The sequence below is a fragment of the Lacerta agilis genome, chromosome 17, assembly GCF_009819535.1.
Source record: "Lacerta agilis isolate rLacAgi1 chromosome 17, rLacAgi1.pri, whole genome shotgun sequence".
Lineage (NCBI taxonomy): Eukaryota > Metazoa > Chordata > Lepidosauria > Squamata > Lacertidae > Lacerta > Lacerta agilis.
The window spans coordinates 15,109,307-15,128,971 of NC_046328.1; the positions used below are offsets into that span (position 1 = coordinate 15,109,307).

At 45.8% G+C, this 19,665-nt stretch overlaps 1 protein-coding gene across 1 annotated transcript; it reads right to left on the reverse strand.

The window, feature by feature from the left end:
* Positions 1-2,993: 2,993 nt before the first annotated feature.
* MLEC (malectin) lies at positions 2,994-19,116 on the reverse strand. The gene is made up of 5 exons (XM_033136392.1): positions 18,736-19,116; positions 11,428-11,606; positions 9,992-10,168; positions 6,763-6,820; positions 2,994-5,520 (listed from the first exon to the last, which is right to left on the reverse strand). The coding sequence occupies exons 1-5, from the start codon at positions 18,977-18,979 to the stop codon at positions 5,291-5,293; spliced, it is 888 nt and encodes a 295-aa protein (XP_032992283.1). The 5' UTR covers positions 18,980-19,116; the 3' UTR covers positions 2,994-5,290.
* Between the last annotated feature and the right edge of the window lie 549 nt (positions 19,117-19,665).

Genomic DNA, 19,665 nt, shown 5'->3' on the forward strand with positions numbered 1-19,665 from the left:
ACCAAGAACAGATGCATATCATACATTTAAAGGACCTCCAATGCATATTTAAAACACATGACTTTAAAGGTGCTGGGACGTGTAGTTCTGTGAGGGGGGGACGACTAGTTCTCAGGACCCTTTGGAGGAAGTCATGTGCTTCAAATGTACAGCTGTGGATCTGCCCTAACACTTGAGCGACTGGTTTCTTTCCCAAGTTCTGACTCTCGTTTTCTCTTCAGCATATATAAAGCCAGGCTGCCTGATCCAGCAGCTTCATCTCGTTTTCTGGATGCTTTGATTCATGGTGCGCTTAAAGAGGATTCTGTTTCAACCCAATCATATGACTGCACCGTGATCTCGGGATGATATGGGAACAACATGCTCCCAACATGCTGTGAGAGATGGTGCCTATCAGGAGAAGTCTGAAACTGCCTCACAAAACAGGAAACTCTCATAGCTGTGTCCCAGCAATGGAAAAGGCATTTGCGCCAACCCGCTCTACCTGCCAGGAGGGCATGTATTAGTGCTAAGACAATGCAAGGTGCTGGGGAGGGAGTCTTGCCTGCTGTCACAGCATGGAGTGCTAGCAAATCCCAGTGCCTTGTAGAACTGGACATTAACATCAAATCACCTGGGAGGCAGAAGGCTGGCCCCATGCTTCTCTTCTACCATTTTGCTTTAACCCAGTACAGTACCTGCAACACAAGAATCCAACATAGGGGTAGAAGAATTCTGAAAGCCCAACCATTGACAGGCACTGAATATAAATATGCATGCTCTGAACTGATGCCAAGTCCTGGTTGTAGATCAGGATAGTCTTGATCAATGAGTGTTCAGATCAGCCTTTCCCAAAGTGATGCCTTCTAGGTGTCCTGAACTGTAACTCCCATCAGTCCCAACCAGATTGCCCAATAGTTAGGGATTATATTATGGGAAACCTTGCTAAATGGTGCCCATCAGATGTTTTGGAGCACAAGTTCCCATTGGGGACTGATGCAAGATGTATTTCAACATGTCTGAAGTGCACCAGGTTGGCGAAGGCTGGTCTAGAGGGTTCTACTGAGAAGACATTTGGAATTGCTGAGGAATTAAGCTTCCATTCTACAGTTCAGGCTTAGATGTGCTTTGTGGCACCTGCCAGTTTGCCTTCTCTGAAGCACAACTGAACTTGAACTGCAAGAATGGAAGCTCTCCCTAGCTCACCAACATTTCCTGACAATGCATGGAGTAAGATGCACAGAGGCTGAACTTCCTCATGGTTTTTGCATTTGCAAATGAGGAATGTCTGGTTCACAGGAGACAGCTTTCCCACCCATCCCACACACATTTGTCTGTTTGAAAAAGAGGAAACAGAAGTTCCGTAGAACAGAAGCCTCATTACAAGCTGAACCTGTTGTCATTTCACTACCTGAAAAATAAAGGCACAAAAAAGACGGAGAGCTGTAAGATTCAACTTTGGCATTCCGTCGGTTTCTACCTGCAAGGTCCTACAAAATAAAATAAAAACAAAATAGCGCTGCTCACTGCTACCTCTTAGATGCCAAACATTAGGAAAGGAAGAAAGTGCCCAAGTTGCCTTGTCGCAACTTAATTCAAAAAGAGCAAGCTTATCAGAGGAGCTCTTTCTCAGATCTCCCAAACTTTTCATTGCACAGCAACTGGAGCTGAGGGTGTCTTTGTAGGCAAAGTGACCAGATCATTTTTCATATCCCAAGCATAGGACTCTCAAGACAATCTCAGCCCTCTCATTGAATCTTTTTCTAGTAGGACAGCTTTTGAATCAGCCAGTGCTCTATGGCCTTTGAGAACCTTCAAGAATATAGGGGAGAGAAACAAAATCACATCATTTCCTCACTGTGTGCAAGTGCTCTTGCAGCAGGGACCAATTTCTGACCTCACCACCAAATCCTGCTCAACCACACTGCATACATTTAAGGTCCTGCCTTACCGCAAATTGCCCCTTACCCTTTTAATGAAACAGATGGGAAAACAGACACATTCAGGGAGGCAGTTAGTACCCATCAGTGTCCTCAAAGCAAGAAGGTACAGGGCTTGAGAGAAAAGGGGATGAAAGTGGGCTTGTAAGTTCCCACTGGGTAGTAGGAACTTGGCCCAAAACTGTTGCCCTCCAGATGTTCTGGACTCCCACTTCCATCAGCCTCAGCCACTATGGTCACAGAATGCTGGGTCTGATGGGAGTGGGGCTCCAAAACATCTGGAGGGAGGGCAATAGCTTGGGGAAGGTTGCATGGTCCTCTTCTCCTGTGGCACCATTTTGCTTGAACCCTGTACTAGCTGCAGTGTTTCTTAAACTCTAGCCTTGTTCTGGGAGAGGTTAAATCTGCACTTCACCCTGCTTCAACCCTCAGAGGACATAAGATGCCCTGTCTGGGATGGAATCCTGCAATTCTAAAGGAATCAGGCTGCCTTCATGACATACTAGCGGTTCTGTTTATCTGTCAGTCCCAAATGGGCCCAGAAATAAGCAGCTGTCAAAAGGGAAGTTAAATATGCAGGATCATAACTCACAAATGGAATGAAGACAAAAGCAGCCACCCACATTCAAGGCCATGTACCTGAGCTCACATCCCACCTTCCTGCTGTGAAGAGATTAAGCCAGCCAGACCTAACTCTGGCTGAGTTCAAATCAAACCCTTTGGAAAAGAGCTGGGATTGAAAAGACACAGTGCTGCTTCCCTGCTCCATAAAGCTAGCTCTAGTGCTGGGAGAAGGGGCAGATGGAAGGAGTAAACAACAGGATGGCAGTGCAATGGGACACCCGGCCTCCAAGCCCAGGGATTATTCCACATCCCTGCCAACATCTGCAGTTGTGTGTTTAGATGAGGCTCAACAACCACGGAGAACAAAAACTGGGCAGACAGGTGGTGGTGGTGGTAGAGGAGGAGAAGCAGCATTCACTGGGGCCAAAGACACAGCAGGAGGCTGAGTCTGGGCAGGCTCTCCTTTAAGCCAAGCAACTAAGGGTTGGGTGGAGGAAAAGAAGTATCTGGTTGAGTTTAATGCATTTATTGGCAATGTGAAACAAAGGCCCCTTTCAGATACAATTTCCCCATCGAGACTGTACCTGGGAGGAAATCAGCAGAGGACCTCAAGGGGCACATATGCCCCAACTGTTAACGCAGGACAACTTATAGTAACAAACTGCAAACTTCGGTACTGGAGAAGGGGTGAAGGAGGCTGCTCAGGGCTCCCAAACTAGGCCAGTCTTACCAAGGACTGCAGGACAGAGGACACAAAAAAAGCTGCCAGCCACATACTAAGACTTCCTCAAGTGACTGTGTAAGGAAATGGCAGGAAGTTTATTATGTGTGTGTTTGGAGCAGAGGGAAGGAGCACAATGAAGAGGTGAAAGTCTGGATCAGCCACAACGGTCAGTCTAGGCAAGACCACCCTGGCTGGTGACATGAGGAGAAAGATTGCCTGCAAAAAAGGGGTGCAAGAGGGGCTCCAGCCTTGCCAGTTACTCAACCAAGTGCCAACTAATGCCCAGTTCACAGTCATGCAAGAATCTTCACTGTGCAGAAAGACAAGGCAAAAAGCAAAATCTGCTTCTTTAAGCCAACATCTGGAGATGCGCCCTCTGTTTAGTTTCCCCATGAAAGGCCTTGCTCCATGCTGTTTTGTCCCTGAACTGGACTGCCAATTCTAAGTCTCGTGTCACAGCAATGGGAAACCAGAAAGCCACAAGTACTCAATGTACAGGTTTAAAATAATTCTCCCTGTTTTCACCAGGAGGCGGGAATCAGACAGGCCCTGCGATGTAGGCATCACTGAAAACTGACCACAATCCAGGTCAATATGACAGCTCTCTCCTATACCACAAAAGGTTAAAGTGGGCATCTCTTTTGGTCATATTCTGAAACCGCTTCCCCAAAACGAGGAAAAGAGAAGATGCCTACTTGGCTCATCCTTTCACTATGCATCACAAATATTCTGGCGGCACAGGATTTGCCACTATACATTCTGTAGTTCTCGGGATGGTACTCCTTTCTTTAAGGGCTATTTCAGACTGTTAATGTTAATCTCCCTTAAAGGGGAGGGGTGGGGGAGAAACAACCAGAAACTGGTGGCCAGCAAACCAGTGATACTGACACAAACCTGATAATTCAAAAACAAAACACTGGCACTTGGTTTTTCAAGTCCATTTAAAAACACAAAGACACAAACATAATGCAACTGAAGCATTTCAAGGAGGTCCAAGGGCATGGAGACAAGTTGTGACAGAGGTCTCCCTGTGCTGGTGCTCCTAAAAAATGAAAAAATGCCTTCTTCAGCTCAAAAGGTGGCAGGCCTCCTAGAACAAGGGAGATTAAAAGGCCACAAGGGAAATCAAAAAGATCCTAAATCTTTGCCAGAGCTCCAATCTTTACGTACCAGGTTCTCATCAGGAACATGCAGGATGGAAAGGGGTCCTGAGTGTCAAACAGGTGTGTGTGTGTACGTGTGTATGCACGCACGTGCATTAGAATAGAGGGACATTTAAAGCAACAATTGATGGGGCATTAGAGGAAATCCCCCAAGGACAAGCAAATGGAAAGTGGGAACCATTCAGGGACAAACAAAGGGTTCTGTGTCGAGAAAAGAAACTGCCCTCTGGAGGCTTAAGCCTTTCCAGAGTGGCCGGTCAGATGCTGCAGTGACCATGGAAAAAACATTTCTCCCAAACAGGGCAGCTGAACAAGACCAACCTGTTCATCCTGCTCCAGTCACCAAAAGACTTTCTACCCAAACAGCAAAGGCGAGCCTCTCTCTCTTTCAGAAAAGAAAAGTACCATGGGTTGAGTTACAAACATTTCAGCAGGTGTCAAAAAGCCAGCCTATTTTCCCCACCCCTGCAAGCAGTCCTAGCACAAACGTGGATTATTCCAGCCAAGGCTGTGTGATGGCAAAGTCTGCTTCTTCATGCCGACATTTGGAGACGTGCCCCTCCCTGTTCGTTCTCCCTGCTGCTCGCCCTTGACCCTCCATCCTGCGGCTTGCTGGGAAGATAGTTCATCTGCATCTTAGAGCCAGAACTACCCAGGCTTTGCTTTCGAGATTCTCTGGATCAGAAAGGTGGTGGCTCATGGTGCAGCTGGGTGGCTCAAGGAGGTGGCAGTTGCTGTGAGGGTAGGTGGGTGAAGGCTGCCTCCTCAAAGAGGATGGTGCAAACTTGCCCTTTATTGTACCTGCTGCTCCTTAACAAACCTTTTAAAATTTTCCTTAAATTATGAGAAACCGAAATCAGCCTCTGCGCTTGGTCCAACTCCTCCCCTCTGGCCTGCCACTGGCCTTGCAGTCTTGTCCTTCACAACCTGCACAGGCAGAAGAGGGTAGGAATGAAGACACCAAAGGCCACTAATATAGGGAACATGAGGCTGCTGTTGTCCGAGGCATAGGGGTTTGGTGTGCGGGGGCCTGACTGGACCCGGTTCTTATTGGTCTGCTTTTTAGTGCTGGAGCCTTCTTCATACTCCTCTTCGTCTTCCTCCTCTTCTTTCTTCTCCAGGCCGGGGTGGGGCTGTAGCTTTGGGACATCTGTGGGAGGGAAGAGAAGGAGAAATGAAAGGGTCTGTGACGTACGCAGAACAAAACCAACTGGAGTGTCCTAGAAAAACCTTCTCTGACTTCGGGAAAACCACACTGTTTCCCAAAATTATTCCAAATTCGTCAAAAACTGAAGTTTTGCCATCCAAACTGGTTAACACTGAACCATATCATTTATTCTTTTCTCTTTTTTGAAGTTTAATCCTTTTTTAAACATTAAAAGAACACATAATTAGCAAGAGAGACTTTTGAGACTCTTCATATAGCAAGCTTATTGGGGATTAATTACTGCCCGAGACTGACTTTGCATGTAAATCCTGCAAATTAATTAGCTTTCTTTTAATTTTTTCCATTTAAAAACATTTGGTCTTACGTATATTGCTTGCTTAAAAAAAAGGAAGAATAAAACCACAAGACAATAAAATAATAATCATAATAATCACAGAAAGATTAAAGAAGAATGAGTGGTGCAAAATATATTCCACAGTAGAATTCAAGGTTCATATTTGTACCAAACATACCAAATATTCATGAATGCTGCCAAATAAATTCACATTTAGTGGGAATGGACCTTGAGCTTGTTTGGAGGTTCTAGCAGGGGAGCGCAGCTATCGTATACCCAACCGAAGAATGGTACACTCCTATCTGGGATGGTTGTCCTCTTCCACTGAGTGCGCAGCTTCGGGAGAGACGCACATGGAGCGGTGAGGGAGGAAGGGGACACCCGCCTAGCCAGTCAGATCAGCCGAATCAACCATGGCAATCAACGGGGTGACAAATGTCGCAGCCAGATCGCCCTCACATCCTCCCGTGGCATTCTGGTGCAACATTTGTCTAATGTGGGTGTCTGTACAAAGATGCACAGATGGAAATTGGTCCAAATCAGAGAATGTCCTGCAAGATCCACAAGGATGCAGAAGAGCCATGCTAGACCACATCAAAAGGCCTACCAGATGCCAGACTAATTTCTCCACAATAGCCACCCAGATACCTCTTGGGAAGCCCAATAGCAAAAGCTCTCTCCCACTGTTGCTCCCCAGACACTGATACTCAGAATATTGAGAACCTCTAGCAGAGGCAAGTTGAAGCTTTCCTTTGTTCCTATGAGGGTGTCATGGAATGGGGTATAAGGGAGGGATAGAGTGTTACTTGAGCAAACTTTTTGACTGCTGTAACAGAAAAGGCAACTGGTGACCAGGTTGAAATCAGAGGGGTTATAAGAAATAAACTTACCGTCCACTGTTCCCCGGAGGACGTATAGTGCACAGACTTTTGGATTATCATAGTACCCCTGTAACGAAAGAAGGAAGCAGAGATGAGCTTCATTCTCTGTCAGCTACTCCAAAATTGCCTACAATGCTGATTCATACAAACCATACAGGTTTTAGAAATTCTGAATATTGAGTGGTATATAAATATTTGAAATGAATGAATGAATGAATTACTAAATAGATAAAAAATAGTTTGAAGTCGTCAATTCCTTTAAAAAATAGACCTTTATTTAGAACAAAAACCAAGTTAAGTTTAAAGCCTTTGAAATCTATGGGTCTGAATGGCAAAAAAGGGAGCGGGAATCCAAGTTTGAATATTAGAGGAATATTCAAATTTGAGGAAGGCAAGGGTTCCCAAATTCAGTAACACTTTCAATAAAGGCAGCTTAAACCACTGATTTAAAGTACAGTGGTACCTCGGTTTTTGAACAGCTCAGTTCCCGACCAACTTGGAACTCGAATGCTGCAAACCCGGAAGTCAGTGTTGTGGTTTGCGAACTTTGCTTCAGAAGCTGAACGTGCTCCTGAGCTTCTGTTTTCACTGTTGCGCTGCTAGTTTGCGCCCCCCCTTGTAATCAAAGCCTTCCATTTCCAATTGCAGTGTTCTGAGGTGGTATTTGGAGCTTATATTTGGTGCTTTTGTTTTTGCTAATTTTTTTGCGTTTTTGTTTGTGTGGCTTTTTCATTTTTGTAACTGTGGCTTGTTCTTCATTTTATGATTGATTGATTGTGTGACTGCTGAAATGGATAAAAGCCCCCCACCCACCCATCCAAACAATGACTATCATCAGTGCTGGTAAGATTTTTTTTTAATTTTTTTATCATGTACAATACTGTCTTATTTATTTTAAATTACAGTATATTGATTATTGCTTTCATTTTATGGATCAATGGTCTTGTTACATAGTAAAATTCATGTTAAATTGCTGTTTCAGGGATTGTTTTTAAACGTCTGGAATGGATTAATCCGTTTTGCATTACTTTCTATGGGAAAGTGCACCTTGGTTTTGGAATGCTTTCGTTTTGGAACAGACTTCTGGAACGGATTAAGTTTGAGAACCAAAGTACCACTGTAATAAAAAACCATTGATTCATATCTAGTTATCAGCTTACTCATTCATAGATTTAACAGACAAATTCATGTATATTAGTTGATTACTAGATACACATAAAATGTTTCTATTTGCAGCTAAGCAGAGCCAAAAACCTCTGGGCATGCAATCCATGCGCCTTCTGTAATATACAGAAGCTTTTGTCAACATGGGTGGGGGAGAAAAGACATCCAAGGAAAGGGATGTGGAGGGAAAAGATAGAGGATGGAGACCAGCTGGACAATGTCAGAACAAAGTGATGAGATGGAGGCAGGCATTTCTAGCCAGGCTGATCTCTCCTTGCTGATAGGTGCTGAAAGGGGTGCTGTGGTTCCTGATGGTGCCAGAGGTAAGAGCATGTTTCTCTTCATTTTTGCAATCCAAATATTACTGGCAGTGTTTTCTTTTTGAAAGGGGTGGGTGGGGGTGGGTGGGAAATGGGACATACTCCCCACTGTTCCTGCTTCTCTGGCTAGTGGAATGGAGCCAGATATGGGGTGTGTGTGTGTGTGTGTGTGTGCGCGTGCGTGCGTGCGCGCGTACACAGAACTTTCCAGTAGTCCTAGGTCCCTGTACTGCCTAACAGCTGCAGTCATGGGTTGCTTCTCTTGGCTTCCACAGCCTCAAGGCAACTATTCAGTTCTCTATGTACATGTGAGCCTCTGAAGAAAGTGCCATGAAGGCTCAGTGCTCAGAAACTCCTAGACACACAAACTGGCAGTTACTGAGCAGGACAGTCCATTTCCACAACATGGAAGTAAATAGAATAACCATTTCATCTGATATCTGCCGTGGCCCAAAATAATTCAGCAAAGCGAAAAGTGGAATATCCGAGAGCAAAACCTGTACACATCTCTGTACGTCTTGCTTGTTTAGTTGTATTTTAAATTACAAATTGAAAGTCACCTTGAGAACTCTGGTTAGTAGATGAGCATAAATAGTCCAAGCAAACAAATGAAGATTTACTCCCATGTCATGCTTGTATTCCATGTAGATATAATTGTAAACCAAGTTATGTAAGGATACTTAATGTCAACACATTTTATTAAGATATTTTACATTTTTGTATTGTTTTCTTTTTAATCCATCTGGGAAAGGGAAGGAGTGAAATTCCTTAAATCTCTGTTAATATGGCCCTGGAAGACTATTTTGGATAGTCGAAATGTTAGGGAATCTTGCTTATTCACTAACATCATGCCATCGTCAATAGGGGTATTTTTCTCCTCCTGAATCAAAGACATAGGAAGGGAAGAATGATGTTGCAAAATGCCCATCTTAAACCTGTGTGTGCATGTATGTCAAGGGAAAGCTTGCCCACACCTGCTTGGGGGGTTTAACATAGGTTGGCCACTGTGAGAATAGGATGCTGGACTACATGGGCCCTTGGCCTGACTGAGCAGGCTCTTCTTATGTTCAGGACGTTTGCCAGCAGAGGCTGCATCAGATCTGACCTCCCTACGAACATTTCTCCATGTTCAGCACTTAACCTTTCTCAAAAGGCATGAATGGTAGGTAGCCCTTTACCTGAATATAAAGAGGCCGGATCAAGAACATGACAAAACCCATCATCACTGAGAATCAAACTTGCTCTTGCCTAAGCCTCCTCCTGGGGATAGTTGGGCCAGGGGGCTTAGCAATACAGGTGAAACTCGAAAAATTAGAATATGTGGAAAGGTTAATTTCTTCCAGTAATTCAACTTAAAAGGTGAAACTAATATATGAGATAGACTCATGACATGCAAAGCGAGATATGTCAAGCCTTTATTTGTTATAATTGTGATGATTATGCTGCACAGCTGATGAGAACCCCAAATTAACAATTTCAACTTTGGGGTTTTCATCAACTGTCCACCATAATCATCACAATTATAGCAAGCAAAGGCTTGACATATCTTGCTTTGCATGTCATGAGTCTATCTCATATATTAAACTCCAGTAGCTAATGAAAACAATTGCTTACATAAATGGAATTTTCCACGATATTCTAATTTTTCGAGTTTCACCTGTATATAAGGAATGAGTGAACCTTCCTAATCCACACCTTATAAGCAAAAGAGAGAGAGAGAGAGAAGCCACTTGTGAGCAATGGCCTTTTCTTACCTTGACAAACTCAATGTTGAGCTTCCCTGTGAAAGTTGAGACCTCTCCCTGGACGCTCAGCTTCCCTTTCTTGATGCCAATTGGAATAATCTCATCATGCGCTGTGCTGTGTCCGACTCGGTCGAAAATGTCCAAGTCCTTCACCACCACGTGGCCATTCAAGCGCACATCAAAAACCTTTGGAAAGAAATATGGCAAAGGAATGAGGCCTCTTGCAGAGTAGAAGTCAGATCAGGAGCCAAGATGGGAGGACAACAAGCTATGGATTGGAGGAACACCGATGCAGGAAAATCATCCTGACCTTGCTACTGTGCAGGGCCAGGAGAGCAGTCTAACTGAAATCTTTCATGGGCATAGCAGCATGCAAATTTTCAAGTTTACACAAACTTCTTAGGGAGGATGGAAGCAGCTGCCTCTCCATACTGCCCAGTGAAAAACCCTACAAGTGATGCTACCGACAGTCATTGAACTAAGAGAGATGCTGTCTGGCTGATTTTGTATCTCAGCTGGAGGAGTGTGTTTGCGTCAAGACCTGGAACTCATCTACTGGCAGAAAAGCAATTTCCTTAGCTGGTCAAATAAAGAAGACAAGCAACTTTTGGTTTTGCTTGTAAAATAGGTCTCTCAAGTTTGGACAGGATGGGAAAGGGCCTGAACTCAGTGGTAGGGCCTCTAGCAGAGCCAGGGAGGTTGGATGAGAGGGCTGCCCCAGAGCAAGAGACACTTAATTTCAGGGTTGTGGGTTCAAGTCCCAAAAAGATTCCTGCATTGCAGGGGGTTGGACTAGATGATCCTCATGGCCCCTTCCAACTCTAAAATTCTATAACCACGACCTGTCAATACAATCGACTGGAAAGAGCAGCAACAAAAACTCATTTCAGAGCTGGAAGGACACACGGTTGTCTTTTGATCTCTAGTGCAATGGATGACACTGTATAGGAAGGGTCTTGGCTCAGTGGTAGAGCATCTGCTTTGAATGTAGAAAGTTCCTGGTTCAATCTATGGTACCTCCAGGATGGTCTGGGAGAGACCCCTGTCTGAAGCTCAAGAGAGCTGTGGCCAGTCAGGGTACATGCTAATGAACTAAATGGCCTGGGTCATAAGAAAGTAACTTCCTATATTCCCATGACAAGGTCAGTTAACCAACTGGGAACAGTGACTTCCACCAGCAGAAATGGTGTTGATAGGTCCTGCCCCTCCCAAAAGTGCATCTGTGTGTGTGTGACTCCAGGATACTTCATTTTTTTTGGGGGGGGGACATGAGTTTTGTTGCATGCTGGAAGAGTGAAGGCAAGCACCCCCATGCCACGAAAGGTGTGCATGCTTGAGTCCCACATACTCTTATGGCAATACCAGGAGGTCTCTGGCACCTGACCCAACCACTGATGGGTGTTACTCAAGGGAGTCCTTCCAGAACACAGTACTTTTTTTTTTACCTTCTGCTGGGACTGTGCAAAATAGACTTCAGCAAACTTCAGCACAAGAACGTAGTCTCCTTCCTCCTTGATGGGGACCTCATAGCCAAAGGTTTCCTCATTGTAGCGTTCCGTCTGGTAGAGAATCTGATCCTCTGGGTTGGATCGCAAGATCGGCAGTTTCATGCCATAATCGGAGGCTGGATTCCAAAAATAAATGGCAACACACTCAAAATACTTGCTGGAGTTTACCTCTGTCCCGTAATCCCTCCCCCCTTCCCACACTTCTGGCTACTCACCTGTCCCTACCAAGAGCTCCCCACCTAAACTCAGCATTTTAAGAGAAAAGTCCTAGATCAGAGGGCAGATCCGGTGGCTAGAACACTCTGTGACAAAGACTATAGCAGGGGTGGGGAACCTCAGGCCCATTGGCTAAATGTGGCCCTCTGTGTCTCTCTGCCTGGCCCTCAGGGCACTCTTCACGCCCTGCTCTGCACCTTCAGGGTTTTTACCTGGGTGGAATGTATCCTTGTGCTCTAACAATGCCTCTTGCTTACCTGGATATGGAGGTGTAAGTGTGTAGAAACCATTGACTTTTGCATGGATGGAATACAGCCTGCCCACTTTTGCCTCTGGTTCTGCCCACCACTGGCATATCTCCCCCGCGCCAAGTTTGCTTACAAAGAAATTTGGCCCTGGACCATGAAATTTGAAAGAAATCCCCACTCTATCACACATGCACATATATGCCTTAATTTCTCATTACTAGATGTCACTATCCGAAAAAGATGAACACAAATGAACTCCTTGGGTGGAAGTTCTGACAAACGCTCACATGAAAGACACACTTGATGCTGCGATCCACAAGTAACAAACACATAGGTGAACCGGTCCTCTTTGGAGACCACTTGCTGAGCTTTCAGTTGGGTCTGAGTCAGCAATGACAATCCCCTCTACATGTTCCTCTTTCAAAAAGATTATCTTTGAGCAGCTTTTGTATTCCAAGCAGACCTCTGACACAAGACCACAGAGTCACTTCACAGTTTTGCAGGGCACTGGAGTCTTGCTCTACATGCCAGAAGCAACTAGTCTCTCTCATTGAATTTGGGGCAGGGTGTGGGGAGAACTAACAGGAAGTAAAAGCTTTTATGCACAGTGTTACGTGGCCCTAGGTAGCTGTACTTTAGGGGAATTCCATGTACCTTGAAGAAATGATATTGGACTACCCACATTTTCATGATCAGATACCTGGGCCTATGTTACCACGACCAAGCCGAACCATGAAGTTTGTTATGCTTCCACAGAAGTCTTTGCAATTTTCATAATCAAATTTAAGGGCTACCAACACCCTACCCCCTAGAGGTTACTGCTGGGCACCTGCCAGATCAGCTGCTCCAATCTGCTCTCTTTTCCATCAGCCTCTTCTGAGGGATGGACCACTCCCATAACCATATGGGAGCAACTGAATAATCCAAAGACTCTCAAGTGCAGAAGCACCACAAACAACTCCTTCAGGGGAGGCTGCCTACTGCACCTCTGCATGAGCCAAGTAACACAGAACCTGGGCTCTTCTGAGGGTTATGAAAGTGTGTGTTGTTTCCTTCTTAAAGTAATGCTTTCCAGGGTGGGGGTGGGGGGATGCCTCAGCTATCAGCAGTTTGAGAAAGGCCTGCTGCGAACTGCAGTGTGCATACAAGCCGAGCAGCTAGAACAGCTGTGGACTCATATAGAAATACTTCTAGAAGCAGCCAAACATAGGTCTTCCAAAGAAAGCCTGTATGTATGAATGATAGAAAATTAAAACCACCACCACCTCCTTGCTTTTGTTAGCCATGAGTAGCATAGTTTGGGGAGGGGGAAATGGTCAAACTGCAAACGGTGGGGGTGAGTGGATCACCCACAAGAAAAACAGGCCAATTCCTCTCTCTCGACTTTTCTTTCAGAATAAAGACTGGTTGATGTATGAGATCTGTGTTTCTACTAGGCTACAGATTTGAGTACAGAGTCAAACCCCTCTCTGCAGCTGGAGGAAACTGCCACCAGCCCCACCTTTGATGGAGCTTTGAAGGAGGCTTACATACAGTCTAGCCCTACGCCACTTCAAACACCTGCCTGAGCACAGTGACACCAATGGTCCTGAGTTCACTGACAGTCTGTTCCTTCCTTCCCACCCACCTCATAGCACTTTGGAAATAGATGTGTTGCTGGTTTGGCTATTTTAGCTACCAGGAAGGCTGTGCTCAGAACCAGTGTGACAAGGTGTGTCTGAACCCACATGAATGTCCTGCACTTATGTGTACTCCTGCAAACACTACCAAGAGGTTTAGGACCTTTTCCTATAGTTACAATGTGTGTTTGTTATGAATATGTGCTTACCCATAACCTTATACCCACAAGAAGTTATCTCGCAAAAGGAATAAAGGCAGTTTGGCTTATTACATGAAATGAACGTTGCAGAATATACAGATGCTGCTTCGGACAGCAAAGTTACAATACAAGCAAGCAGCAAATTTTATAGTACATGCACACCCTGATCTAAAGAGTAAAAGAAGAGTCCCCATCAAAAGCCTAAAGAGAGAGAGTGTGACATTTGTCACAGACCCACACTAAAAGTTAAGCAAGGGAGTACTTTACTCCAATGAACATTTAAGAGTGCCCAGTGGATCAGACCAAAGGCCTACCGAGTTCATCACTCTGTTCCCACATTGGCCAAACACATGCCTCCTCTGGAAAGCTCACAATCAGGATATGAGTGCAAGAGCAGTCTACCTACTTGTGACTTCCAGCAGCACTGGAGGCAGAGCATAGGCATTGTGGCCAATACCCACAGATAGCCTTTATCCTCCATGAATTTGTCTAAAACCCTTTTTAAGCCATCCAAGTTGGTGGCCATCACTACATCTAGTGAGAGTGAATCCCAGAGTTTAACTATGCACCGTATGAAGAAGTATTTTCTTTTCTCTGTCCTGAAGTTTTCCACATTCAGCTTCAGTGGATGGCTCTGAGTTCTAGTATTATGAGAGTGGGGAGCAAAGTCATCCTTATCCACTTTCTCCATACCATGCAAAACTTTTTAATGCCCCCACTATATTTTCTTTCTAAAGTTAATGCTCCAACCAATGCAACCTTCCTCACTTCTGAAGAAGTGTGCATGCACATGAAAGCTCATACCAAGAACAAACTTAGTTGGTCTCTAAGGTGCTACGGGAAGGAATTTTTTATTTTATTTTGTTTTGACTATGGCAGACCAACACGGCTACCTACCTGTAACTTCCTCGTGTAGGAGGAGTTGTTCCAGCCTTGATCATTTTGTTTTCTCTTTTCTGAACCTATTCCAGTCCTACAATAACTTTTGAGGTGCAGCAATCAGAATTGCTTTTGCTTGTAAAAGAAATTGTTTCTAGTCCTCATTTCTTGCCGAACAGAGCAATTTGAAAGGGAGGAGGCAGGGTGTACTTGCAAAAAAATAAATCTTGAGCAAAGCTTCAGTGCAGTGACACATAACTATTGAAGTTAGGCAATATCTGTGCTAACTTGGCATGGCTCTGAGTGAGAAATCTGGATTTTACTTGGTACAATGGTGCTAAGAATATTTTAAACAAGATAGGAAGCTTCTGCAACATGATTACAAGAAAGGGATATACTTCAAAACCACATCCTAGAACTTTAAATTTGGAAAGTGATTATAATCTAGTCCAACCCCGATACCCAGTACAGGAATCTTACAACACCTCAGAGAACCATCCCGCCTCTGCTTACAGACTTCTAGCAAATGAGAGCTTGCCATCTGCCAAGGCAGCCTATTCCATGTGTCTCCTAACATTTCACCCAAATGTGCTTCCTTGAAATTTCCACCCTCTGCTAAGCAAGATATTGAGCAAGACTAGAATGCATGGTAGACCAGAAACATGACTGCAGCTTACAACCTGTATTGCACAATCATGGAGTCTGTTAAGACGTTTTCCCCATCATGCCTCCCCACCCCAACGAGACGGAAGTGTACAACTGTGCACTGCAGTGTTGTGGTAAAGTCCTTTGTACACTTGAAATCTCCTTGCAGAAGTTTGCCTCTCAGCCTAGATTCGGCTGGCTACCTGACAATTAGCAGGCACAGACACCAGCAGCCAGCGTAATCCAAGAGTTTGGATTAGATGTAAGAAGAAAAACTGAAGCCAAGTGAGAGAGAAAGCAACAGACACATGCACCTTGGTGAAATTAGCCTGGAAGGATAGTGAACTTCTGGGTAAATGACAGCGAACACAAGGGGCTCTCTTTAAGAAGCTGAGCAATGGCTTAACATATGCTGTCCTCCAACACCTGAAAGGATCAGCACAGCACAGAAGGAAGGAGAAGGTTAACAGTGAATATGTAAATAAGAAGGGAAAAAATGGTTGGGGCTGTCTTGTAACACAAGCAGCTATGCGTCTGCTAATGAGCAGCTTCCGGCTTACAGTAACCACAAACAGTTCCCAAGAAAAGCACCTGGAACCTTCGTGGAACTCAGTTTAGCAAGTCAGCAGTCACCCCACCCATCTCTACAGAAACCCACCCCACCCTCTGTCATGTACCAACCAAAATGGGAGCAGACCACATGCTCATTAAGTGTCCAGTCCCCATGTTTGCTGTTCTCCGTTCATAAGCTAGCCATGCGGATTATAAGGGAAAGGGGGACAGCCCCTGAAGGGACAAAGTCCAGCCGCAAGAGAGGCCAATGCAGTGTGAGTTTAGAAAGGGATCTGGGTGAAAAGAGGATGCAAATGGAGAGGTTGTGTGGAGCAAAAGAGACAGTAGCAGGCTCAGTCCTGGGTGAAGGAAGAGAACGAAGGGAAGCAGGCCATTGCAGCAAACAGAAGGGACAGTGGGAGTAGCCTTTCAAGGTCACAGGAGATGGGTTACCCTAAACATGTGTTCACTCCCTTCATTTCATAGCTCAAGCGAGTGGCAAGGTGGAATAATATTGTGCTGCTTTGAATTTCTACTTCTAAAGAAAGGAGAGTTGGAATTCACATCATGACAGCACAGGAAATATGGTGGGGTTCTGTGAATGCAAATATGGGTGCAGGAGAAGTGGAATGTGGGACAAAAATACATCTTGCCCAGGAGAAAAGGCAGCAGCCCAGAAGACAAAAAAACCCCTGAAGACAGGGATTCTCTCTTTTTTAAACTGATCTGTAAGCTGCTTTGAGGGCTTTTTAAAGCTGCAAATTGGGGGATTGGGGGTAAGAATGCTTTCAACAAGTAAAAAATAAAAGCAGAGACAATACTTTATTTTAGCATAAACAAAACTAGAATTTATATGGCAAATAATATGATTTTTTTGCAACTGACTCAAGTGTTTTGGAGTGTTCTAATCATTTTGCCTACATTCTCTCAGAACCCTCAAAACAACTGTGCAATGTAGGCTATTGTCCCAAGTTTGCACCTCGGTGGGTGGGGTAAGAGACTGGCTGTGCATCAGTGTTGCCTAAAGCAACCCAGGGAGTTCACTGCTGGGGTAACATTTGAACTGGGGACTTTCCAGGCTACCAACTCAGCTGCTACATCAGCTTCAAACTATTATTAACCACTATTGCATCATACAATAACAATAGGGTCACATAACCCCCTTTAGCCAGAGTTTTTTTGTTAAGAGCAGGGTAGTTTCTTCCTCAGTTAGTGCTTCCAATTAATGTTAGCAAGCATGAACATTCCACATGGCATCTTACTGCTACTAATGACATTAATCCAGCTCAAACAAGAGCATGGCTTTATAATTGCAATGGAAAGGACTCTTAGGAAAGGAAGCAGCAGTAGACTTGCTGGAGTAATAATATAAAGCAGACTTTCTCAACCTTGGGTCCCCAGATGTTTTTGGCCTACAACTCCCATCATCCCTAGGTAGCAGGACCAGGTCAGGGATGATGGGAGTTGTAGGCCAAAAACATCTGGGGACCCAAGGTTGAGAAATGCTGATATAAAGAATTGCCCTGCTGAACCAGAGCAAAGCCCCCTTAGTTCAGCATTCTGCCTCCAAAGGAGCCACTGTAAGAGCCACTCTGGTTGCATCACATTCACAGATGTGCTGCCTCTGCATATAGTTCCACGTAGTTAACATGGCAATCAGCAGTTGGTAAGATTTATCTTAATCCATGACGTGGCCTACACAAAACCACCTAGTGCAGACTTCCTCAACCTCTGCCCTCCAGGTGTTTTTGGCCTACAACTCCCATGACCCCTAGCTAGCAGGACCAGTGGTCAGGGATGATGGGAATTGTAGTCTCAAAACATCTGGAGGACCGAGGTTGAGGAAGCCTGACCTAGTTGCTGGCTATGCCATGCCTTCTAACAGCTGCAAGTTCCATTATAGCAGACTTCCTCAACCTAGTCGTTTTAAACTAAAACTTCCACCAGCCTCAGCATCATACATGGATGTGCTGATTGGGATTGATGGGCATTGTTGTCTCAAACAGCTGGAGGGCACCAAATTGTCAAAGTCCACATTATGTGTTATATGAAGAAGCACTCCTTCTAATTCTGAACCTATCTGCCAACAGCCTCCATTGACAACTCTGAATTCTAGCACCAAACAAGAAAAACAACTATATGCACCATGCATAACTTTATAAACCTCTACCCTCATCTGTCTTCAACTGGTGGGTTATGACCCTCCCTGGTCACAGCCTGATCCAAGGTGAGTCACAGCAGCAGCACTTCCACCATAGAAATATACAGTAGAAAATTAAGAAATGGGTCCCCAAACATGTGTCCAGATTAAAGGTGGGTGAAGAGTCAAAAAACCGCTGATGACTACCTAGCATCCAGTGTCTGCAACAAATGCTCTAAGAGCTGGTATGCAGGACGCCATAGTTGTTCTCACAGCTACCACATCAGGCATCCTACCCCTGCACATGAAAGCTGCATTTTACTATTACATCCAACAAACCACCCCATCTCTCCCTGCTTCTTTTAACAGAAGCTACCTAAGGCAACCTTTTTCCAGGAAAGGGGTGGGTGGGTTCAGGTGTTTTGGGCTACAACTCCCCATTTTGGGGCAGTAGTGCAAAACCTATGGGGGAACCCCTTTCCCTGTTCCTCAGTTGGCTGCCTTAGGTCCTTTAAAAAAAAAGTGGGTGTAGAGACTATGATTGTTAAGCACAATCCTTCACGTGTAGGTGTATTATTCCTGGTGGTGGTGATGTTGTTGCATTGGGCAATTTATTGGGGTTCACATTATCATATTCATTGTGGCCCCTTTGGGCCACTGCTACAATGTGAGATATTGAACTCCCCCCTCCCCCCCCTGTGGCAGTGAGTTCCACAGGCTGACCAGGCCCGTCTGGACGTTCTCACCTCGTCCCACACGTCCTTCGAGGGGGTCCTTCCGGAAGTGGATGCCGTGGACGTCCACATGGGCCTCCCCGCCCGCGTTGACCGCCCAGATGACGTTCTCCGCCAGGCCGGCGCCTTCCACGGCGTGAGGCGGCTGCGGCGGGAGCAGCAAGAGCATCAGCGCCGGCAGGAGGACGGAAGCGGCCAGGAGCGGCGGCCCACTTGAACCCACCGCCGCCACCGGAACCGCCGCCACCACCGCCATCTCTGGCTCCTTCCTGGCTCCTCAGCTCGGCAACGGTCCCGCCCCGCCGCGGCCTCAGCCGCCGCCGCGGTACCTCCTGCTCATGCCGCCCGCGCCTCACACCGACACCGCCGCTTCGGCTTCAGCCGCAAGGGGGCACCCTAACACGCTAGCCTTTGCCGGCTGCCCGCGACGCCGGCCAATCGCCGCGCGGCATGGCGGGCCCTCTTCTTCCCGTTGGCTGCCGGAGCGCCGCTATTTGCATATCAGCAGAGCGCGCGCGGAGAGGGAGAAAGGAGAAGAAGCAAGTTGCGTTGAGAGCGCACCAGCCGTGGGAAGTGGAGACGGGCTGGCGGACTGGCAACTCTGAGGGAACAGGACGGGGCGGTTGGGGTGTACCATTTGGTCAATGACGCGGGGGGGGGAAGAGTTTCAACGGTCACAGCGCGCGCTTCCCGCCTTCCAGTCTCAGAGTGGGTGGCGCGTTCCATGTGGTGTGGTCCATTTTATTAACGCGGTGGAAACAATTCGCTTTCTACTTCGGAATGCCTAAACTGTATAAAACTAAACCATGATGGGGGAGGAGGGGAAACGGCGTTGCCTTTTTCCTGGCAACCCATTTGGCTTGAACTGTCCCTTAGGAATTCACCCTCCCCTTCCTCTGAACGTGTTGGTAAGCCCCAAGATCGACCAATCACAAAGCTACA